Source organism: Electrona antarctica (assembly GCF_951216825.1).
Source record: "Electrona antarctica genome assembly, chromosome: 17".
Lineage (NCBI taxonomy): Eukaryota > Metazoa > Chordata > Actinopteri > Myctophiformes > Myctophidae > Electrona > Electrona antarctica.
In genome coordinates, this window is record NC_136798.1 from 20,451,227 (window position 1) to 20,476,918 (window position 25,692).

Here is a 25,692-nt window from a genome sequence, read left to right on the forward strand (position 1 = left end):
CACTAAAAAAAAGATTTTTTAAACGAGAAATGTTGACCATCTGAAGTATATTAATGTATGCAGTTAATACTTGGTCTGGGCTACTTTTGAACAAATCATTTAATCAATGGGGCGTGGCATGGAGGTGATCAGCCAGTGGCACTGTTGAGGTGTTATGGAAGACCAGGTTTGCTTTGATAACAGCTGTAAATTAATTTGTATTGTTCAGTCTTATGTCTCACACCTTCCTCTTGACAATACAACCTAGATTCTGTGTGGGGTTCAGGTCAGGCCAGTTGGCTGGTTAGTTAAGCACAGTAATACCATGGTCAGTACACCAGTTACTAGTAGTTTTGGCTCTGTGGACAGGTGCCAAATCGAGCTGGAAAGGAAAATTAGCATCTCCATGAAGCTTGTCAACATACTGAAGCACAATTTGACTGTCAGTGGATCAACACCATAGCAGGTCATGGCCTAAATCATCACTATGTCCACAGTTTCAACACAAGCATCTATTGATATTTTACAGCACTGTGTGCCTCCATACATTGACAAGCTTTATGTTGATGCTGATCTTCCATTTCCAGCAGCGTGTGTTGAGACTCTGGACATGACAAAACACAGTGATGATTTAGACTACACACACACACACACACACACACACACACACACACACACACACACTCTCTCTCTCTCTCTCTCTCTCTGAAATGAGGGCCTAGACAGCGAAGGATGATGTCGTTGGTAGGAACATGTGCTCGATCTCTCTGTGTGTGTGCATGCACGTGCGTGTGTCGGTCTCTCTCTGTCCCGTCCCCCCCTCTCTCTATGTGTCTCCCCCTCTCTTTCTGTCTCTCTCCCCCTATATCTCTCCCCTCTCTGTACATCTCTCCACTTTCTGTGTGTCCCCCCCCCCCCCCCCCCCCTTCTCTCTGGGAGGTGAGGTCTGTTATAATGTGTTGTGTTCACTGTTCACGTTCGGGTGTGTCTGACTGCAGGGCCAGATGACCCATTCATTCCCCCCTGTACCTGCTACCGCCGACCCCACATGCAATCAGCCTCTGAACACATTCATAACCAACGCCACCGGCTTGGAAATTATTCCACCTCACTATCAAGATGCTGCAACAGAAAAGGATGATAATGTGTGCGATTTCAACTACGCCGAGATACCGTAGGTCATCCGCGGTATCAGCACAGCACAAATCTTATGACTGTTCAATACCTCTAAAAGAATCAACTGAATGCCATTGCTGTGGCAAAGAAAATCGACAAATGAGACAACAGTATCGCCCGTTACTGAACTTTATTGAATTTACCATATTACCACTAACACCCTTAACTAATTTATTGCCAAAATCGCCTTTTGACGCCTGTTTTCCAAAGGACCCGGGCGCCAAAATCACCTTTGGGTGACTATTTTAATATCAATTGATTACGGTGATCAATTGTGTCCTGTATGCACTCGTAACACTCCTGTAGCGGTCCGTTAATCCACCCAAAACATACCTTTTGTAAGATAGGATCATATCGTTTTAAGAAATGATCCGAAAATCAAGCTCGTTTTTGGTCTAAAAAGAAGAATCCGAGATATTAGCGTTCTAAAATCTGCGTCCCCATAGACAGCATAAGACCAGCGGATTTTCCATTCGTGGGACATAGCGGATCTTTAGATGAGTTAACACCTGATTTCCCGAGCTTGAATGTTTTGCAACGAAGGATCTTTGGTTTATAATCGTCTGTCGGGTGGACACTTTTCAGGATTCAGATTCAAAATCAGCAAAAGCAGCAGATCTACAAGATTGTGTTTCGAGCCGCGTTTCGAGCTTGTGGATCTGCTACTTTTTATGCTTTTGTGTGACGTACTGTATGATCAATTAGGAAATTAATTTACGAAAAAAGTTAGAATATGGAGAGATACTGTCATATGTTTCTGCCTGACAACAATATGGATGGTCTCAGCATTAAGAAAATCCACCTGTTGGTGACGCTATAACAGGCCAATGTGAAAAGGGTGGGATATATTCCTCAGCCTAGTAGGAAAGTCCCTGAAAGACTTCACGTAAATTGCACGTTGCGTTCATGATTTGAGGCTTTTTGTTCAAAACGGGCCAATCCTGCAAACTTTGAAAGCCAATGTTAGCCAATTTGGATGGAATATGAAATATCGGACAGATCCGGCTTGAACACATGACTATAGAGATAGCGGGTTTTTTGGACAGAATCTGGAAGATACAAAAGTCGGCCTCCTGGTGGCTCTATAACAGGCTGTTCTGGAAAATGTGGGGCAGAGGTTCATCGTTGGCATCCAGGGAGTGTGCGTGCTAAATTTGACACGGACCGGGTTAACGGTGCCGGAGATTAGCTGTACACAGAGGGACGGACGGACACACGGACAGAGTACATTATGACGTAAAATAGACACTAAGCCTATTTGCTCAGACACTATGATCAATGGGAATTTAATGTTGTGGACGGTAACCAAAAGCTGGATGTAGGCCCTCAAAAAATGACTTGTTTTCCTTCTTTATTGGAAAATAATTTGGTGCCCCCCCCCCCCCCGAGGGGTCGCGACCCCCAGGTTGAGAACCCCTGCAACATTTCACTTTGATGTTGAATGAAAATGGCTGTGTAATAAGAGAATCAGACACAAAGTAAGCATATTAATAAGGCTACAAGACAGATTGTTGGCCAAACATGATTAGCACAATTATTTTTGATCAATGCCAACTACACTGTGCTACATTCATTCCTGATAATTAACACACAAATACAATATCAACAATCGGTCGATCACGTCAATTTCAGATTAGATGTCAAAATCACCCGACAAAATGCAAGGGGAGGAGCTGGCACGTCTGTCTGAATGCTTTTTCTAATGTATTTCCATATCTGCTGTCATTCATGTCCTGCTGATACAATCTCGTTGAAGAGAGAGAGAGAGAGAGAGTGAGAGAAAGAGAGCGATAGAGACAGTGAGAGAGAGAGAGAGCGATAGAGAGAGAGAGAGAGCAAGAGAGACAGAGAGAAAGAGAGAGAGCAGACCGCAGCCTCGCAACAACAGGTGAGTCATGGGTTCTGTTTTATTTATGAGGCTCCGCTGAAGCTGCTTCCATCTTATTTATGGAGACGTCTTGTCTAGCAGACAAATGAATATTACTGCGTTCACACAACACCATCTTATTGTGTGTAATAATAATAATAATATCTTTCAGTTCTCAGCTCCATCTGCGTGGAATGAGCTCCAGAAAACAGTTTAAATTAAACGAACTTGATAATGCTATGACAACAGAAATTCCTTCAAGATCAATGGCGGGGATATACAGTATATCGGCTAACAGAAACCCAGATAAAAAACAATACAGTACAAAAAATTATCTTAGCTTAATGAATGACACATTGCAAAGGGAGGGAGTTAAGGAGAAGACATGATAGCGGTCATTCTTACCACAGGAGGTATTGATGGCGTCACGCAGCTCTGCATATTTCCACTTGCTGAGTTCGTACTTCTTGGTTCCGGCCGCGGCCTTGGTGGCCTGCACCTGAGGACCTCTGACACAGAACACACCGAGGAGACAGGACGTCAGCACAAAGCTCAGCTCACACCGCTATACATTACTAGACTTGTGTATGTGTGTATATATATATATATATATATATATATATATATATATATATATATATCGCACACGCACACACACACACACACACACACACACACACACACAGAGAGACTGTGGGTGGGAGAATAAGCACAGGGCACGTTTGGAGAGAGAGTAGAGGCCAAGGTTTCTGTAGCGTAAATGATTACTGACGTGGGTCAAATATTGATGGAAGTTTGTAAAGCAAGTACTTTTTGACTGCACAGAGAACCAAATGGATGTGCTACTTTTGGACTGCAAAGAGTACCAAATGGACGGCCTTCGCAGTTGCTGTCCGACAGTTTTCAATCACACAAAATTGAACAAAACCTCATCGTGAACTCATTTTGCGCTCCGGATTTCTTGAAACTCCACGTGCAGTCGTGCACGTGTCGTGGAGCAAACCATAAAGAGTTTTGGAAATCGTCTCTGTTGGGTGGAAACCTCATATTATGTCCAAAACGGTTACTTTTCAGGATTTTTTGTAGTAGCAGATTGAAGAGCTCGAAACGTGGCGCGAAGACGATCTGCTACTTTTGATGCTTTCGTGTAGTATGATCAAGCGGGGCACTAATTTACAAAAAACACACGTTTGTGATGATGCCTGACAGCAACAAAAACACTACTTGACCCAGGTCAGCTTGATTCATTGCACACTGTGACAGGCATTGTAGAGAGGTGCTTCATAAAACAAATGGAGCCATTCTAGAAATACCACTTTGAACCACATCCACTGTGAATTACTGCTGCACCGCAAATTGGTAAAAATGGAAGGAACTAAGACTTCTGTAGCATCATGCGTTTAGATGTTTGTTTTTTTTGCACTTTGTAAAGAATGGCCAGACGTAGCTAGCTGTCTTGACTTTGTAACTTTCTTTTAAAAGGCTCTGTATAAATAAAGCTGTGGAGTGGTTGGACTTCTATGATGGCTGTAGCTCTTCACACTGAAGGTTATAAGAGTCCGACCGATTCTCCATTTTTGGAGAGTTCTCTAGACCAGTGCTTTTCAACCTTTTTCATGCCAATGCCCATTATTTATTGGGCATTTGAGCCACGGACCACCATTTGATGACATTTAGCCAATTCTTCTACATTCTCTAATTGTATAGACTTCTTGTAAATGAAGTAATGCAGATGTTTAACAATAATGTAACTCTTGAAAGCTCAAGAGTTAAATATCTATAAGGGTCCATTTGGTTACCAATTCTCCATCATTTAGCTGGGGACCACCTGGAATCCCCTCAAGGACCACTGGTGGTCCCAGACCACTGGTTGAAAACCACTGCTCTAGACCACTGATGATTCTGAATGTTTTGAACGACTTTGTTTTATTAAAACAAAGAAGAGATGAAGCGCAGAATCTGGAAAACAGTAATTTGAGTAATTTGCTTAAGTACACAGAACAGTACTTAAGTAAGTGTACTTAGTTACTTTTCACCACTGCAAAATAGGGACGCTAGGTTGAAAGCCGTTAAAATTTGGAACATAACGGCTACAAAATTGCAGACACAGATGTCAAAATAAAAAAGTCAAATAATGGCCGATACATGGATGGGTCAAACCGATACATGTGTCAAACCAATATCGGCCATAGCGATATATCGGTCGGGCTCTGCTGGAAATTCACTGCAAACGTTAAAAGTTGAGAAGAAAAACAGATTATTTACATTGAAAGAGGGAATAAAACAGGCATTTTTGGATAAGCAGCATCTTCATGGGAAGAGAGGTCAAAAAAGGTGTGTGGACGGGCAATTATATTAAAAACACATGCCGTTTGTAGAGGAGCAGGTCAGGTGAGTTCTGGATTGTGAATAATAAATGATTAGTTTCATGCCTCCATCTCTCTGCCATGCCTCTTGACAAGGTTACTCTTTTTGAGAGGAATGTGGAGTCGGCCGGGGCTGGACCTTTGCTGCTCTCCTCGAATCCCAATGGCTGGCACTCACTCAAGTGTCAATGCCCATCAAAGCTGGCCTCAACAACCAGGTTTCCCAGTGGTTTCGAAGAAGTAAATAAGGCAGTATAGGGCTCTCACACTTTTTCCCAGCTCGTGAAGCAAGCTGATCTATATTCAGTCGCTGCACTATGGTCGTGACTTTTTCATGACTTTCTCCTCTTTGGCTGTCCCGCAATGCCTTATCTTATCTGAACGCCTGCTCTGAGCGGGCGGAAGTGCATTCAGTGCAACACTCGCTAATTTGCCAACTCGCAGAAGACACATACACACGTGACGCTACCCCTCATGCAGCGGACAACAGGTACTCTTACAGACAAACAATCCAACATCTGACTGTAAACTTAAACTATTGTACTAGGCTTCTAATAAAATAAAATAAAATAAAATAAAACGGGTACAGCCTTTAGTTCCGACATACTATCAGTCCGACTGTCATTAACCTACCCATCAACCTACCCCAAACCCCCACCTAACCCTAACCACAAGCTACAACGCATGTCGGGAGCGACAGGTGATTTCCGCATGACCTTTGGTATGTCGCACACACCATAAAAACGACAGTATTAAATAACACATTCAACTCCTTGTATCGGCTACTGGCATGTGGCCCCTGGCAGACATCACTCATTCCAAGAAGGAGACAGGCGGTGGAAAGATACCAGCTGGGAGAGTAGCTGTATGAATATTAGCATTGGAAATGTGCCCAAGCACGTGCACACACACACACACACACATTATGAACCCCTGGGTCTGTGTATTTGTGACACCAGGCTGGCCCAACTCTACGGTGACAAGAAAAATGTCACCTTGTGCAGTGAATGCTCCACTGGCTTTTATCAGAGTGTAAAAGACAAGTCCCTTTATTGTACTATTAAGTAAGTTAAGTAGGTCTTTGTGGCTTATTGTTGGCATCAGCCGAGCTATGAGGGTGTCTATTCCCTTTACAATGCACACATCTACTGTCATCTCCCAATACTTAGCACCCCAGTGCTGCTACTCATACAGCGAATGCCTGGTATATCCAACCCAGAATCTAACGACTTAAAGGTACATTCAGTGATTTCACTTAATTCAACTATCACTTATTTTTTCTTATTTTTTGGATTATCCGCCCTACTATAAAGTGTGCTGACCATATAAGGAGTTCCTCCCTGTCCCCAGTGAGCCCCTGGGGTAAAAAAAACCCTAGTTTCGGTTTGGGCTTTGGGTGGCAAAGCCTTCATCCAATCAGGATGAGAGGGGCCTTCCTCCAATCATGATCGAGTGGGGCGGGCATTGGTGCACGTGCTGTTGGTCTGTTGTACTTCCCCCACTGTAGAGCGTGTGCATGTGCACATCTTGTTACCGGGTGGACCGTTTTTTTTTCCAAATCACTGAATGCTCCTTTAAATGTGAGCACTTTGGCACTGATTTATAGAAGATGAATTATATTATAACGTTTAATTTATACTCTGATTTGTGAACAATGGGATCTTGAATCAGAAAGGTCTTAATTGAGATGATCATCATTATAATTATTCGGGATGACATGCAACCCAGCTACATGCTTCGGTAGGTGATTAATTCAATTTGGTTTTGTTTGAAAACAAAGGAGGGTGATTGCGAAGATGCAATGTCCCTTGAAAATGTTGCTCTGCACTGGATACAAAAGAAAAAGCAAAGAACGATCACTACCCACCTAGACAGAAGTTCCGTCATTTCCTTGGCCATTTCCTCCCTAAAAGAGTACCATTGTTGTGGTACAGCATATCAGAGTTAGTACAGGGGGTATTGTACAGAGTGTCTGTCTCTACGCTGCTCCACAGAACAGTGATCATTCTCAACCCTTTGAATTTCAAGGATGCCGTTTGCAATACGCAATTTGATATGCATCAAGCCACGGATTCCCATTTGCAAAAAAATAAAGAAAATAAAGCTATCAGGCCCTATTTTCGCAGGTGCTATACCCCTTATCCTTATACCTTTTTTACTATTTTGAAAAACATTTTTGAATAGTTCAAATAGCCAATCTACAAGCTCACATCGTGTCGATGTAGATCAGCTACAGTAGTTGAACTGTATTTGAAATGGATTATGTAATCAATTTCAACTGTAATTGATTATGTTTTCAAAATAGTAAAAAAAAAAAGAGGCAAAAATAGGAACCATTGTCTCTGTCGGATGGAAACCTCATATGTCCAAAAGGATTCAAATTCAAGCTCAAAGCGTGTCACTTCGCACAGCGCTTCGAGCTTGAAGATCTTGCAGATCTTAATTTACCAAACCACACAAAAAGTTAGAACATGGAGGTTTCTGCACGACACCAACGTTATACAGTAAATGTCTGGGACCCCAATCTACACACAGTGTTAACCCTGACCTGAGGATTTCCTGAAAAACGTATGTTTCATCAGTGGTTCTCAAAATGTCTCATGTCAAGGAGCCCCACAATTATATATATATATATATTTGGCCGACGACCCCATCTCAAAATATTTTGTTCCAGGGACACCCCCAGAAGCATTGATTTGAGTTAAAAACGTTTGCTGTGAAATAATATAGTTTTTCACAAATTTTCACAATTAAAAAAAATAGCAGATCTACAAGCTTGTTGTGTGGCACAGAGTACCACGCTACTATTTTTCAGTGGTTAAGTGGTTAAAAGCTATAAGGTGACACAACAGATGCGTCCTCCGGTCTAAATGAGTTCATGTAACTCTGACCACAAGGGTCCACATTTGGACCCCTGGTGGTCCCCGGACGGACCCCTGGTGGTCCCCGGACCCAAGACTGAGAACCACCACCACAGGATGACATCCATTAACCTTAAGGAATGGATTCGGAATGGAAAGAATTGCTACTGTGTGCACAATAAAAAAAATAACGAACAAAAACAGCTTCAACATTTCATGTCATGATGATCACAAAAAAGTATTGTTAGGATTTGCTGTCGTTTTTCCTCTGTGAGTCAGATTACTGCAGAGGAGAGATTTGCAGCCACAAATTAGATTGTAGCCGTCTTGCACTCTCTCTCTCTCTCTCATTCATCACTGTGCTATCTAATGAAAACAACCGCATTCTCCAGAGCACGGGTCTCAAAGTGGGGTCCGCAGCAGCCAAAAAAATAGATATAGATATAATTGGGGGGTCCCTGACAAGGAGATGTTTGAGAGCAAGTAACTACTCCCACCCTAAAAACAAAAACAAAAAAACGACAACACATTAAGTCCAATCTGACCAGTATTGTGTGTGTGTGTGTGTGTGTGTGTGTGTGTGTGTGTGTGACTCATTGCATCACACACCGACTTCAAGCCTCACTGAGACCTGCTACGTATGTATGTACGTATGTGCTTTGGGCAAAGAGAGCAGAGGAGTAGGAGTGTTTTGGTGTAAAGCTCGGATGGAGTAGACCAGAGCTTTGCATACTGACACATACCATGTTTTCCGATTCCAATCATGGCTATAGTGTTTGTTCAGTAACAGGGTCTCCCTGTCTCTCCTCAGCTCTTTAGTAAACAGATAATACATTTTCAGGTCTCGGAATCTACTCAATTTGATTCTGCTGGGAGAGAGAACTCAGTGAAGATCATTTATCAGCTTCAATTTTAGTGTCCCAGTTCCAATTGTGTTTCTGTTCATCTCGTCACTTCCAATTTAACTTTGTTTATCCTGTATCCTGGAGAAATTCTCTCTCCTGATTGGATGCAATTGGTATCGTGACCTGAACATCTCATTTTCCTAAATAGCTGGAGGGTGTTACTGAACAAACACACTACAGCAGGGGTATTCAAGTGGCGGGGAAAAAATAACTTTGTTTTTCTTTTTGAGAGAGAGAGAGAGAGAGAGAGAGAGAGAGAGAGAGAGAGAGAGAGAGAGAGAGAGAGAGAGAGAGCTAATGAAAGTTACAGGATTTCTCAAAATGCATTTTGAGAAATCAAAAATTGTCACGCTTCGCGCGCACGCTGTGCGGCCCCCCACACACAATCATTCTATAGTTGTGGGCCCCGGCCTAAGCAAGTTGAATACCCCTGCACTACAGCAATACAAAATTGGAATATGGCTATTTAACACGGGATTTGAACAAAAACATCACTTAAACATCCCTTTAATATATCCTATTGTAACTCAGAGATTTAGAACAGTTACGTTCCCTTCACATTAACATTAGTGGTCAAGGTCCGCGTGGATCCATTTGTACACTCGCAGAGTTACAAACTTGTTAAGGGTCCATTTGGAACCCCCTCAAGGAACCATGAGGGTCCCTGGACCCCACTTTGAAAACCACTGACACCGTAATGGACGGTTTAATAAATGAAACAAAAAACGGACCCGTATAATTTCCCGGAGTTACAAATGGATAAATTAACACTGAGGATTTTCACTGTGCCAATATAATATCTCCAAGCATCTGAAATCAGAGCAAAATGTGCAAACTTGTTCTGCAATCATGCAAGCGTGTCAGACCTGCGCTACAAAAATACAATTAAAAAATTAAATAAATGCTTGAGCTGTTTAAAAGGTCGAAAACCTACATGGTCAAGCTCTTCACTTTCTGACTCCCACCAGCTCTGTAAACAGACAAATAATGATGGTTAAGGGACAGAACAGTGCTACTCAATACAGTGGTTGAATCAACATCAGGGTAAACGGCGATTGATTCCCTCGGTTGCCACTATGGAAACTGATTGTCTTTGTTCCAAGTTTTACTGATTGAGATTGTTGTTGTGTCCATCAAGAGCATCAATCAGACGTGGGTCTGCCAAGGAATTAGACAGTTTGGATGTGTCGATATCGACTTGTGTTCCCGCTAGCACGGCGTGAATCGAACACCCTCCGTGCTCCAGGAATCAGCTGGTGTTACAGGCAGAGAGAGGGACAAGTGTGGTGACTAGTCTTCCCAAGGATTGATTGAACACTTTTCAAAGTGTCCGGGAAGAAAAAGGCCCCTAATTGAGACGATGAGAAAAATGATCGCCAAATAATCAGAAATTGATACTGATAATAACGAAAACATGATTTTGATCTTTTTTTTTTGTCAAATCATGAAAATTAAATTAATTTCCAATGCTCTAGTGAGCTGTTCAAAGCAATGTTGATTGTTGTTACAGTGAGATCTGCCAAGTTCTGCGTTAGCGCTGTGTGTCATGGTTAGAGATAGAGGGCGTTGTTGAGCTGGGTGGGGGGGGGGGGTTGGGGTGCTACAGCATGCAGCGGTTGGTTAAGGTTGGAAGGGGTCAAGGTCGGGTGGAGGTTAAGGTTGGAAGGGGTCAAGGTCGGGTGGAGGTGGAGGTGGGATTAAAAGAACAAAAGGTTAAGTCAACTGGGTCTTACGCTGACGATGGAGACGATGGTACACCCGAGGTGCCGTTGCTGGGAGAGGAGAACGAGAGAGAGAGAGAGAGAGAGAGAGAGAGAGAGAGAGAGAGAGCGAGAGAGAGTGGAGATTGTGATTATACTGTTTGTTTGCTTGTATTGCTGCTTGTATTGGGGAAGGTGGAGTTTTGAGTTTTCCGTGGTAAAACATTAAAAGAAAGCCTCAAAGAGGATAGCTTTTTTCTCATCTCCGGTTTGGAGGAAAATTGGTCCGTGGTCAAACTGGAAAGCCTGGAACCTTTGTGTCTTGAAAAACATGAACTTTATAAAAACCTTTTTGAACCTCAAAGATCCCAAAGATACAGAACCTTGCCATGGAAAAAGGTCCGTTTTAGTAGGAGTTTTGTTCCCTCAGACATCACGGCATTAAACAAACTGCCACGCCGATAGATAGGATAGGTTCTGTATACAGTGGAGTGAAGACCTCAGGCTTTTGTATTGTCTTGGTGTAATGTTTTCTGTACTATGTGTTGTTTTGGTGTGGGTGTTGAACAGACTGTGAAGACGAATATCCTTCGGGACAATAAACATTATTATTATTAACGGCTATGGGGGGGGGGGGGGGGGGGGGGTGTTTATCTACCTGCGCAGGCCGGCGTCGTTCAGGCTGTCGTCTGGGATGAGCTCGGCCTCGCTCTGAGCGATCCTCATGGCCAGCTCTCTGTCCCGCCTCTCCTGCTCCAACACCGTCTGCCGAGACGCCTCCTCCTCGCGCTCCGCCTCCATCTGCTGCTCCATCTCCAGCTGCTGCTCCAGCTACACATACACACACACACACACACACACACACACACACACACACACACACACACACACACACACACACACACACACACACACACACACACACACACACACACACACACACACACACACACACACACACACAGTTAAGACCTGAGGCAGATTCTACAAATACCTTCTAAAATCAGCAGTTCTCACACTTTCACGATTTTTGGAGAAGAAAAAAAAGTAAAAAAGAAAATAGCAGATGTACAAGCTCATAGAACGCTTATTTTTAATAGCCAACGCCAAAAACGACACAGATGCTTTCCCGTTTTGGGTTATTTGGATCCTCACAGAATGTGCAATGTCAGTGCAATACGGATCCAAACACTGATCGTGAAGAAGGTTACATTACGGTCAAACCAGATACAACTGCTGCTGCACATGCTTATTGTGCTGCTGCATTGTCTGCAGGAAGCCAAACTAAAACAAGTTTTACTATTATGTACCTGTACACAACATTGAACTTTTGAACCTTACACAGGGGAAAAAAGATAACAAATGTTTTACTCTGTTTAGTTTTTTTTCCTCCCCCTTAGCTACTCAAGGAAATATGAAATAGTTTTCTCCGGATGTTTTGCATTTGACACACACGCACGCACGCACGCACGCACGTACGCACGCACGCGACAGTAAGATCGATACACACAAGCACGCACGTACACACATTTCAATTGTTAAACATCACACTACACAATGCAAAGTCACATAATGAAATGCCTTTGGCACTCAAACGGTCACTCACCGCACAGAGATCAATCACCATTGTGTACAAACACACCACAGCAATGATAGCTACTGGAATGTAGAGCTATTTAAGACTTTTTTTAATTTATTTGCCGAAATCAATCAGCATGGCATGAACCTCCTGTTTCTGTAAATGTAAATTTCCATCGGGAGGCGTCATTTCCTTTTTCTCGTTTGTTAGTGTTTGTATTTATTGATGACCTGTATTATTGTGTAAGTTTCCTGACTTTTTTGTGTTATCGATTTAGCCTTAATATCTTACTGTACCATGTGGTAAATGGTGCATTTATATAGCGCCTTTATTCACATAGATTATGCAGTCAACTATTCAACACATTCATACACCGATGACGGAAGAAACCATGCAAGGCACCAACCTGAACAACAGGAGCAATTAGAGGTTTTGCTCAAGGACACTTCGACACTAACATTCCGGTTACCAAGCGGCTGAGCCACTGCCGCCCCATGCCGTTTACATTTCTGACTAAAAAGGTATGCGACTCGCTCATGGGTGCACACCGCAGATACTAGTAATCTGTAGTTATCTGTAGACTTTCTCATGCGTGCAGACCGCAGGTAGTAATCTGTAGTCATCTGTACTCTCTCATGCGTCCAGACCGCAGATAGTAATCTGTAGACTCTCTCATGCGTACACACCGCAGATAGTAATCTGTAGTCATCTGTAGACTCTCTCATGCGTACACACCGCAGATAGTAATCTGTAGTCATCTGTAGACTCTCTCATGCGTCCAGACCGCAGATAGTAATCTGTAGTCATCTGTAGACTCTCTCATGCGTCCAGACCGCAGATAGTAATCTGTAGTCATCTGTAGACTGGCTCATGCGTGCACACCGCAGATAGTAATCTGTAGTCATCTGTAGACTCTCTCATGCGTCCAGACCGCAGATAGTAATCTGTAGTCATCTGTAGACTGGCTCATGCGTGCACACCGCAGATAGTAGTAATCTGTAGTCATCTGTAGACTCTCTCATGTGTAAACACCGCAGATAGTAATCTGTAGTCATCTGTAGACTCTCTCATGCGTAAACACCGCAGATAGTAATCTGTAGTCATCTGTAGACTCTCATGCGTAAACACCGCAGATAGTAATCTGTAGTCATCTGTAGACTGGCTCATGCGTAAACACCGCAGATAGTAATCTGTAGTCATCTGTAGACTCTCATGCGTACACACCGCAGATAGTAATCTGTAGTCATCTGTAGACTCTCATGCGTACACACCGCAGATAGTAATCTGTAGTCATCTGTAGACTCTCATGCGTACACACCGCAGATAGTAATCTGTAGTCATCTGTAGACTCATGCGTAAACACCGCAGATAGTAATCTGTAGTCATCTGTAGACTCTCTTATGCGTAAACACAGCAGATAGTAATCTGTAGTCATCTGTACTCTCTCATGCGTAAACACAGCAGATAGTAATCTGTAGTCATCTGTACTCTCTCATGCGTAAACACTGCAGATAGTAATCTGTAGTCATCTGTACTCTCTCATGCGTAAACACCGCAGATAGTAATCTGTAGTCATCTGTACTCTCTCATGCGTAAACACCGCAGATAGTAATCTGTAGTCATCTGTAGACTCTCATGCGTAAACACCGCAGATAGTAATCTGTAGTCATCTGTAGACTCTCATGCGTACACACCGCAGATAGTAATCTGTAGTCATCTGTAGACTCTCATGCGTACACACCGCAGATAGTAATCTGTAGTCATCTGTAGACTCTCATGCGTACACACCGCAGATAGTAATCTGTAGTCATCTGTAGACTCATGCGTAAACACCGCAGATAGTAATCTGTAGTCATCTGTAGACTCTCATGCGTAAACACCGCAGATAGTAATCTGTAGTCATCTGTAGACTCTCTCATGCGTAAACACCGCAGATAGTAATCTGTAGTCATCTGTATACTCTCTCATGCGTAAACACCGCAGATAGTAATCTGTAGTCATCTGTAGACTCTCTCATGCGTAAACACCGCAGATAGTAATCTGTAGTCATCTGTATACTCTCTCATGCGTACACACCGCAGATAGTCATCTGTAGTCATCTGTAGACTCTCTCATGTGTAAACACCGCAGATAGTAATCTGTAGTCATCTGTAGACTCTCTCATGTGTAAACACCGCAGATAGTAATCTGTAGTCATCTGTAGACTCTCTCATGTGTAAACACCGCAGATAGTAATCTGTAGTCATCTGTATACTCTCTCATGTGTACACACCGCAGATAGTAATCTGTAGTCATCTGTATACTCTCTCATGCGTACACACCGCAGATAGTCATCTGTAGTCAGCGCTGCTATAGCTGTGTGCAGGGATCATCGCCATGCTGGCTTGTGGTGGGACATTTTTGTTTAAAAATATTGGTTTTCCACGGACATACAAAATGAGGGGACAATATTACCAGAAACACCAGAAAGAGCTAGCCCTGAATGACCATAACAGGTCTGTAACTCTGACACTGGATGAAAAGGGCATATACCATATCTGTGGCATTTGTTTTACTGAGAGTGTACTGGAGTAAAGGGGGTTCTTGAAAATAAGCCCTTGGACTCCTAATATGCCATAGAGTCACAGTAAATCAATCCTAATATGCCATAGAGTCACAGTAAATCAATCCTTATGCCATAGAGTCACAGTAAATCAATCCTAATATGCCATAGAGTCACAGTAAATCAATCCTAATATGCCATAGAGTCACAGTAAATCAATCCTAATATGCCATAGAGTCACAGTAAATCACAGTCAAACATATTCTGAAGAAGAAATCGCAGGGACTTGACAGTCAGTAATTGGGTCTTCTGATCAAAATAAGAACATTATGATGGTGTGTACAAAATACAATCTAAAATGTGCCACGGACAAGGCCTAGGCTTTGCCACAGACACATATGTCAGACTGTCCGTGTACAGACTTATCGATGACCCATGGTTGTGGGAGGGTCTGTGTTTCCCTCTTTCGTACTGCAGTGTGTGTGTGCCTCTGTGTGTGTGTGTGTGTGTGTGTGTGTGTGTGTGTGTGTGTGTCTCTCTCAACAGGCTCTTTATACTGTAGTTAGATGAGAGATGACTGACAGAGAGGATGGTGGGCAGCGGGGTTCAGGCCCCATGATTGATGGCACTTGTGCCCACACAGTCCTAACGACTTGGCGTGGGTATCAGCCTTCAAACTGCAAGACACTCTGACCACCAGCAGCTATAAGATTGCAGAGCTTTTTTTTCACTTATGTTATTATGAGTGTTCTTCAGTACTGTAGTACCACCTGGTATGGATGTTTGTCTGTAGCCTTAAAGTCACAATTGCTGCAACAACTGAACATTTTGTTCAAAGATTGTTGGACAACCACTTCAGAGACTCTATATATCCACATGTGATTATAACAGCATCCTAAGGTTGGCAAGGAATATCACCTCAAACACTAGCCATGTGTTGTATGGAGAGTATAGGTTGCTGCCTTCACGAAGGAGATATGGTGTTCCAGCATACAATAAGGTCAGACTGAAGGTGTATTTTGTCCATCAGTCGACTTTGAGGCTTAATCAGGATTTTGTCCAGGACTAGACTGAGCTGTAGACATTGCTCTATGTATGTAGTTTTCTTTTCTTTTCTGTTTCTCTGTGTTATGCCAACTATGTGTGTATATGTTCTACATACAAGGCCGCTGGGTCTTGCGACATGTATAGCGTTGAAGTGGTTAATGTGGTATGTTTTCTAATCAAAATGAAAATCGCCAAAGAAACTAGTAACTAAAGTTTTCAAATAATTGTAGTGGAGTAAGTAAAAAGTTTGCCTCTGAGATGGAGTAAGAGTAAAAGTAAAAGTATTGGAAATTGGAAATACTCAAGTAATTGGAAATACTCAAGTAAAGTACAAATACCTCAAAATTGTACTTAAGTACAGTACTTAAGTAAAAGTACTTAGTTACTTTCCACCACTGCTGAGACTGGCAAAACATTACTTTATTGCCTTATTTAACAGCCCACATACATCCAAACAGAAAGGTGTCTGATTGCATTAAACAATGTTAAACAACATTAAACTCACTTTGCCACTCACTTTATGCATGCACATACCCTCTAGTCTTGAGGGCATGTTTATTTCTATAGCACATTTCCAACACAAAGGCAATTCAACCTGCTTTGCATGAAAAGGCATTCAATAAGAAATAAACAATTATACAATAATGTAGAACCAAACAATACAATTGAGAAACTAGAAAAAGTGCCCTTCTGGGCACAGGTCTCTACCAGGAGGATAGGAGTGTGTGTGATGTTTGGCAAAATGTTTAGGAGTAATATAATCATGTTTTTTTGTTTGCAACAATTTTCTTCATTTTGTTGAGGAAATGCAGAGCCAGATCACTCATCGAATCTCTGAGGATAGAATTCTGGATGAGCAGGACATGTGCAGCATTTTGAACGAAACGGGCCACTCCTGAAAACTTTAGAAGGCAATGATAGCCAATCAGTGTAGAATCTGATAAATCCAACAGACTCGTCTTGATCACATGACTACAGAGATCATGTGTACCGATTTGCGTGAGATTTGGATGAAATCTGTGCGACTAACATAAGCAATGTGTTTAGCAGAAATCGGCCTCATGGTGGCGCTATAACCGGCAGATGTGGAGGGATGCAGGGACAATGTTTTTCCATGGCCTCTAGGGAGTGTGCATACATAAGTTGTATACAGATTGATGAAGTTATAGCTAAAAACAGGAATTGGCCTGTTATAGCGCCACCATGAGGCTGATTTGGAAAATAATGAATGGCATGTCGTCCTCGGCCTAGTGGAAATGTGCGTGTATAATTTCACGGAAATTGCACACTGTGTTTGTGATTTGTGGCATTTTGTTCGAAACGGACCAATCATGTGAGCTTTGGAAACCAATATTAGCCAATCAGGATGGAAGATGGGAAATTGTGCAGATCTGTGTTGATCACATGACTATGGAGATAGTGTATACCGAATAGTGTGATGTATGGATAAAATGTGTACGACTAATCTACATAAATGTGTTTTGCCTAAATCAGCCTCATGGTGGCGCTATAACAGGCCGTTGAGGAATATTTGGGGCAGAGGTTCATCGTTGGCATCCATGGAGTGTGTGTGCACAGTTTGGCATGGATCGGGCCAACGGTACCGGAGATTAGCTGATAACGGACAGACGGAAGGACGGAAGGACACACACACACACACACACACGGACGGAGTGCAAAACATACTCTCTCCCCATGCCTTCGGCCTGGTGGAGACAATAAAATAGAATAAAAGTAATAAAGGTCAAAGTGCAAATTTATGTAGGCCTAGTTTGAAAAGTTAGTGAAAGGCAGTGGAGAGCAAAGTTTAGCCTCAATTTCAAAGTAGACATATTATTTGGGCCAAGTGTGAGATCTTCGGGAGGTTCGCTCCAGATGAGAAACACCATTCATTCATAATGGAATGCTGCATCAGAACGCTTTTGTTTGATCATGCGAGAACAGCTAGCCAGCAGGAGTTAGGTGTCTAGACTCAGGATTCATTATTGGATAAGTCAGTCAGGGATGCATTTTCACCCAAACCAGGCTAACGAATGCCTATGGGGGGTGTCAATACACTTCAGTGTATTGACACTGAAGAGATCTTAGAACCAGGGCAGATCTGGTGTAGCCAGCTCTTGGCACGCGCATTATTTCCGCAGACTGCACATGCATACGCCACACGCACAGCACACACACGCTCCGTGTAGCTCAGCTGTAAGAGGAGAAGCTTCAGAGACAATCATTTCTCAAACCGTTTCTGGTTCTAGAATAATATGACTATACAGTAGGTATGCTTTTACACAATAATATTCAAGGATCAAAGGAACATTGATTGATTGATTGATCACAATGTATTATCAGATGTTTATGGAATTTTATAGCACTGTTTGCAAGACCAGAGACAACAAACAAACAAATATATCTACAGTTAACACTGCGCCGAAAGCATGGAATACGGATGTGTATATTACAGGAAACTCCCGTTAAACTCCTGAATTGTACCATCACACCTGTATATTACCGTATATTACTGTATATGCCTGCTAAACTTGAGGTTTACGGGCAAATCTAGTGCCCATAATTGCCTGCTAACTCATTTTTAGGATCGACCGGGGCACAGTCTCTAACCTTATTAAATGTCTGTTGCAGCATCGTTGAACCCTGTATCCGCTGTTTTGCTGGTAAGAACACGACAATGAGGCCCTTCGGCACTCATGGATTGAGCTCCATGTTTAACACATTCCCTCCCGTTACCATAAGCGACGATCAGTGGCCAGTACCAATGGAATGCACGAAATAAGGAGAGAACCTGATGATAGAAAGGAAATTGCAGCAATCCAGGAATCCCGAATTGGTGTTGGCTAGACCTCACTCTCGCAGTAACTAACTAGCTAGCTAGCGGTGGCTAGCGACTGAAGCTAAAATCGGGTAAAATATTATTATTAATTCTGGATCAATGCTCTTTTATCAAATCTCATGTGCCAAGATGGGTTTAATAGCTTTTCTCAAGATATCTCCAGGTTGGCATAGATTGTGTTCATTTTTAGGATGATTAAATGTCTGTTGAACCCAGTATACGCTGTTTTGCTGGTAACACGACAATTCACTGATGTAGAAAATTAGGTCTTGTTCTGTATGTTCCATCTGGACCAGTGCCGTTGCTAAATATTTAAAATGCAAGAGGTAGAAAACGTATCAGTAACTGTACGTGTGCTCCCGGGTGAAACACAGTGGAAAAAACTAATTCCCGATTATACTGGGTGTACAGTGATAATCGGAGCACAAAACAAACAAGACAAAAACAACAACACTTTGGTATATATACGTAAGAGAAGTCACTATAACAAACAACAACAACAACACTTCCAAATCTCGACCCCACAAGTTCAGGAGTGCATAATAAAAAGAGTGGGAATCCAACATATTTACAGCAAAAAGGGCAGAACTGCACGGAAGACAAGTTGGATTAAAAGTTGAAAAGATCAAAGTTAAAGAGCCTTTATTGCGAGACGCTGCTATGGATTCCGGGCTCTACAGGAACAGTGATCTGATCTACAAGCTCGTAGCGCGCCACTCGGTGGCACGCTACGAGCTTGTAGATCTGCTATTTTTCAATAGCTAAAGCATAACATAATGCTAACACCAAAAGGGGTTCCCGCCCCAAAATGGGTTAAAGGGCAATGGAACCCCAGGCTGATACTGTAGATTGTTTTCTCGTAAAGGTTAAAAACTGCAGAAGGGTAACAACATGGCAGCCTAGTAAACAACACAAGCTTTGGCTAATAATAATGAATAATGTGTGCGTTGAGATTTAGCCGTGCCCAGTGTCATGGGTGTGCCAGTGTGCAAGCACAGATAACAGTCTATCTGGTATTGCCAATGCTTGCACACTGGCACGCCAAAATCTAACACACACACATTATGAGTTGTATTAGCTGCAGCTGTGTCGCTTACATCATGGTGTTCTATAAGGACAGCCTCATGCAACCTGCCAGATTTTTGAGTGGTGTAAACCACTCCTACGACTGGCTTTGTTAGTCTGTCTGTCTGTGCTCAAAAAATGAGCATGGTTGCTACGGTCACCCAGTTCACCCGGGTGTGATTTCATTACGTCAGACATTACGTCAGACCACAGCTGATCAGGCTATATAAGACCTTACACCACTCAGTTCACACGGGTGTGATTTTTACCCTTTAATTGATTGTTTGAGGCAACACCTTTAAGACCTGAGACCAGATTCTACAAAAATGTCTAAAGAATTCTGACATGTTTCCTGAAAAAAACCGATGTTTCTATGTCAGTTGTTCTCAAATGTATTTGGCCACTGACCCGCATCTCAAAACATTTTGCTCCAGGGACACCCAGAAACAGAGATTTGAGTTAAAAACGTTCGCTGTGAAAGAATATATATTCAAAGATTTTTTTCAAAAATAGCATATCTACAAGCTATGAGCGCTATGCGTGTGTACTGTATATGGTTAAAGTGGTTTAAAGCTAAGGTGATACAGATGGGGTTCAGGTTTTGATGGGCTAGTAAAGAAAGAACATTTTGGAAGCGTTGATGTAGAGAGAGAGTGTGCAGTGGAGGGAGACATAAGAGGTGTTGACACTGACAGAGAGCTTCCTGTCACAGAAAGTAGAGAGAAGTAAAAACGGAAGGGAAGCGGAGCGTTTAACAGATGGATCAGCTTCACATTTCTCCTGCCTGGCAAAGCTTCGTGACCAAGATGGTGATCACTACAGTGACAAAACTGAAATGGAAGAGCTGCTATTTCCGTTTGCTGCCGTTGTCTGTGGCCACAAGAGCGCAACGGCAATTTCTCACAGGCTCACGGGTGTTTGTGCAAAAACAGGATAGGATTTGTTGAGGGGAAATGCACGCGCAAGCACGCACACACGCAAACACAAGTAAAACACTTTTACTGCCTGTGCAGGGATAGGTTTGATCCCCGTTTATATATAGTTTGATATTACTGCCTATATTTTATGGTCATACTGTGACACTGCTTTATTTATTACTGTAATACTAGTAGTGCAAACATACCAATCCGTCTGGGCTGTGGAACAAGAACTTCAGTTCTCATTTCCTGCTGCTTCCTCGCCCCCCTACATTATGCCAATGGTGAATGCTCATGTGCAATTTTAGATCAATTGGTAAACTCACTGAGGAGATAAATGAATGAGGAAGAGACTGATGGTATTCGTTTTGAGGGGGCACGTTTCTGCTTCGTTTTGACAGTGAGGGAGACATAGATCGAAAGGTGGTCATTAATCACAGTAAGCCAACAGTGTGTCTGACCGGGAGTCAAACCGCAGTAGTTTTCAAAGTGGGGTCCAGATAGATTATCGATAGTTAGGAACTAACTATGGCTGTACTGTAAACAGAGTGTAAAAAAGATGTACGGGTCCATTTGGTATTTTGGTTTCATTTTTACACAGTTATGGTGGTCCGTGGTCTAATGCAGGGGTTCACAAAGTGGGGTCCGGGGACCCCCTGGGCCCTATACATCAGGCATTTTCAAAGAATTTTGACATTCTTTGAAAATGTTTGAATATTATTTGACATTTTTAATGCCACAAATCTAGTATAGGGCCCTCAAACACACATCAAGTTAGGGGTCCTTGGCCCGGACGGCTGGCGTATGGGTTTGAATCACGATCCCGCCGACCTTTGCTGCGTGTCACTCCCCATCTCTCTCTCTCCCTATTTCAGTCTAATGTAGCTACATTAGACTGAAATAGTTAAATAAAAAGTTAGGTGTTCTTGACATGAAAATGTTTGTGAGGCACTTGTGTAGTGGGTCAGCTGGGGTTGTGTTCAACTAGAAGTTTGTGCGATTTTGGCGCACTCACGTCTAACGCCATGCGTTAAAAATAATACTAATAAGAACAATTAAAAGTAAAGAACATGCCAAAAAAAACATGCCAAAAAACTCGGCTTCCCATGCACCTATAACCCAACATGCATTGTACTGCATGGGGGCGCGTGTCACGTGATCGGCCGTAGCCAATAGTTTGGGATTTGCTCGCCGTCCACGCCGTCTTTAAACCTTTTTTCTCGGAATGTAGGCTGCATCCGCACTGATTGAACAGAACACGGACGTTCTAGGCTCCTTTCTGATATGCTGCATCGTGGTTAGTGGTTACAATGCAGTACATTCCTGTGTGTGGCCAAAAATATGTCGACAAAAATGTGGCTGTGGAATTCTCTCAAATGTAATAATAGATAATAGTAGGATTATGATGTCACAGACCTGAATCCTCCTCTCCTCCTCTTCTCTCTTCTTCCTCTCCTCCTCCTCCTGCTTCCTCTTCACTTCCATCTCCACTTTCCTGAGGAGAGAGAGACACACACATCAGGTCTGCAATTATCCACCATTCTGTAAGCCATTATTTATTATTTATCGATTAAACCCTATTTTATACTTTGTTGCACAGCGGAGTCATGCAAAAAATAAAATACAGATAGTACAGTACAAGTTCACCATTGCCATGCTGGCTTGTGGTGGACACTTTTGTCAAAATTCTATTTTTTGCCACGGACATACATGAGCAGACAAACACATAAAGAGCTAGCCCTAAACGACCATTCCAGGTCTGTAACTGTATGGAACCAAAGGGACACATATAGGGTCCATCTGGTTCCATTTGTACACTCTCAGAGTTATGGGGCGGTGATTCATATTCTGAAGACAACCTGGAGACTGACGTGCAGTTAATTGGGTCTCATGATCATAATAAGAACATTATAATGGCGTGTAAAAACAAAATCGAATTTGCCACGGACGAGGCCAAGTCTTGCAACGGACACATTTGTCCTTGATTAATAATCAATAATTATTATGGCTTTTTAAACCTAAACCGGTCTGAGAAAATGACAGCAAGGGAGAGTCAAAGAGAAGAGGGAGAGATAAGGGAGAGAGAACGAGATAGACCAGTGAGGAGGGGAGAGAGAGAGAGAGGAGTGGAGTGACAGAGAGAAGATAGGGGAGCGCTGTCAGACATCGGTAGTCAGGAATGGATAGTGTGATCAACACGGAACAAGCACTACTACTAGCTCGCTTCCTAAACGCCTCACAAGACTCATTAACTGCTCGGTCCAGGTTACATAAGACTCATTAACTGCTCGGTCCAGGTTACATAAGACTCATTAACTGCTCGGTCCAGGTTACATAAGACTCATTAACTGCTCGGTCCAGGTTACATCTGCACAGGTGCGACTCACGCAACAACAGAGCAGAGTCCTGCTGGCACTTCTAAAAGAGTTAAACAGAGGGGGGGGGGGGGGGGGGGGGTACTTTCGTTATCATTTAATGAAATCTGTTTTCACTTCACGGATGATGAAGATGAAGAAAAGCAATCCAATAATGAACAAAAACATTCATATTGTATTGGTTTGGATTAACATTCTGAACCTACTTGTAGTATTTTATCTACCCACGCTCTCTCCTCTGTCTCTATTTTATTTTAAAAAGTACTCACATTTGTGAGGGCCGCTAACCCCTCCCATATGCCCAGCTTTGTGTGTTTGTACCACGGAAATTATTTGATTGGCTGAGCGCGGAATGTGATGTATGATCATAAGAGCGCACTTTTATTTAAGTAAAAGTATCAATACTACAATGTAGATATACTGTACCAGTAAGACGCCTGAGGGCGAGAAGCGACCTCGCCCTAAAGAGCGAAGTCACGTGCACTGGTGTGGAGTGTGTCTTGAGTGTACAGGGTGTGTGTCTTGAGTGTACAGGGTGTGTGTCTTGAGTGTGCAGGGTGTGTGTCTTGAGTGTACAGGGTGTGTGTCTTGAGTGTACAGGGTGTGTGTCTTGAGTATACAGGGTGTGTGTCTTGAGTGTGCAGGGTGTGTGTCTTGAGTGTACAGGGTGTGTGTCTTGAGTGTGCAGGGTGTGTGTCTTGAGTGTACAGGGTGTGTGTCTTGAGTGTACAGGGTGTGTGTCTTGAGTGTGCAGGGTGTGTGTCTTGAGTGTGCAGGGTGTGTGTCTTGAGTGTGCAGGGTGTGTGTCTTGAGTGTGCAGGGTGTGTGTCTTGAGTGTGCAGGGTGTGTGTCTTGAGTGTGCAGGGTGTGTGTCTTGAGTGTGCAGGGTGTGTGTCTTGAGTGTACAGGGTGTGTGTCTTGAGTGTGCAGGGTGTGTGTCTTGAGTGTGCAGGGTGTGTGTCTTGAGTGTGCAGGGTGTGTGTCTTGAGTGTGCAGGGTGTGTGTCTTGAGTGTGCAGGGTGTGTGTCTTGAGTGTGCAGGGTGTGTGTCTTGAGTGTGCAGGGTGTGTGTCTTGAGTGTGCAGGGTGTGTGTCTTGAGTGTGCAGGGTGTGTGTCTTGAGTGTACAGGGTGTGTGTCTTGAGTGTGCAGGGTGTGTGTCTTGAGTGTACAGGGTGTGTGTCTTGAGTGTACAGGGTGTGAGTCTTGAGTGTACAGGGTGTGTGTATGGAGTGTACAGGGTGTGTGTATGGAGTGTACAGGGTGTGTGTCTTGAGTGTACAGGGTGTGTGTCTTGAGTGTACAGGGTGTGAGTCTTGAGTGTACAGGGTGTGTGTATGGAGTGTACAGGGTGTGTGTATGGAGTGTACAGGGTCACGGTGTGTGTATGGAGTGTACAGGGTGTGTGTATGGAGTGTACAGGGTGTGTGTCTTGAGTGTACAGGGTGTGTGTACGGAGTGTACAGGGTGTGTGTCTTGAGTGTACAGGGTGTGTGTCTTGAGTGTACAGGGTGTGTGTCTTGAGTGTACAGGGTGTGTGTCTTGAGTGTACAGGGTGTGTGTCTTGAGTGTACAGGGTGTGTGTATGGAGTGTACAGGGTGTGTGTATGGAGTGTACAGGGTGTGTGTATGGAGTGTACAGGGTGTGTATGGAGTGTACAGGGTGTGTGTATGGAGTGTACAGGGTGTGTGTATGGAGTGTACAGGGTGTGTGTCTTGAGTGTACAGGGTGCGAGTCTTGAGTGTACAGGGTGCGAGTCTTGAGTGTACTGGGTATGATGAGGTCAGACACATCCGCCTGGGTGACGGCAGACTGCTGTCGCTTTGGCATGGGATCAACTTTGACCAAAAAAGGCACAATGGAAAACAGGTATGGACAAGGGGCCATGGCCAGGGCTCATGGCCATATATAGTGTGTCTTTGAGACGTGACTAGACGTGATATCACAATGCGTGATCATACTGTATATGGGGACATTCCCGTATATGGGCTTAATATCCCTAATGATGTCTTAGTGATGTCACGAGACCTGGGCACAATATATGGGAGGCTTTCCCCATGTATGGGGATGATGATGTCATAGTGATGTCACGAGACCTGGGCACAATATATGTGGGCTTCCCCATGTATGGGGATTTTGAGTGACGAAAAATGCATGATTACATAGTTAACCACTTAGGCCCTATATACTTAATCGTACGACAAACATCGAAAAATAACCGACCCACAAGCTCACAAAGTGTCACATCGCGACGTGCTGTAGGCTTGTAGATCCGATTGGTGCCTTGCATGGTTTACTCCGCCATCAGTGTATGAATGTGTGTGAACGGGGGTGAATGTAATGCACAATCTATGTAAAGCACTTTGGATAAAAGCGCTATATAAATGCACCATTTACCACGATTGTCCTGTGTAAAAGTGTGGAGACATGAATAGCAGAATTTCAAGCAACATCGCAGCCTTATTATTCCTAATA

General features: G+C 43.2%; 1 protein-coding gene across 7 annotated transcripts in view; it reads right to left on the reverse strand.

Moving 5' to 3' along the window:
• Positions 1–25,692, reverse strand: part of myo6a (myosin VIa) — a 177,254-nt gene that overhangs the window by 19,118 nt on the left and 132,444 nt on the right. For 2 of the 7 annotated variants that reach the window (XM_079525502.1, XM_079525501.1), the window contains exons 27-32: positions 22,260–22,338; positions 11,513–11,685; positions 10,888–10,926; positions 10,089–10,124; positions 7,256–7,294; positions 3,428–3,531 (exon numbers count right to left, since the gene is read on the reverse strand). In XM_079525502.1, coding sequence (XP_079381628.1) covers positions 3,428–3,531; positions 7,256–7,294; positions 10,089–10,124; positions 10,888–10,926; positions 11,513–11,685; positions 22,260–22,338 — 470 coding nt within the window. The remainder of the gene's footprint in view (positions 1–3,427; positions 3,532–7,255; positions 7,295–10,088; positions 10,125–10,887; positions 10,927–11,512; positions 11,686–22,259; positions 22,339–25,692) is intronic. The other 5 variants (XM_079525505.1, XM_079525503.1, XM_079525504.1 and 2 more) reach the window with 4 other exon arrangements.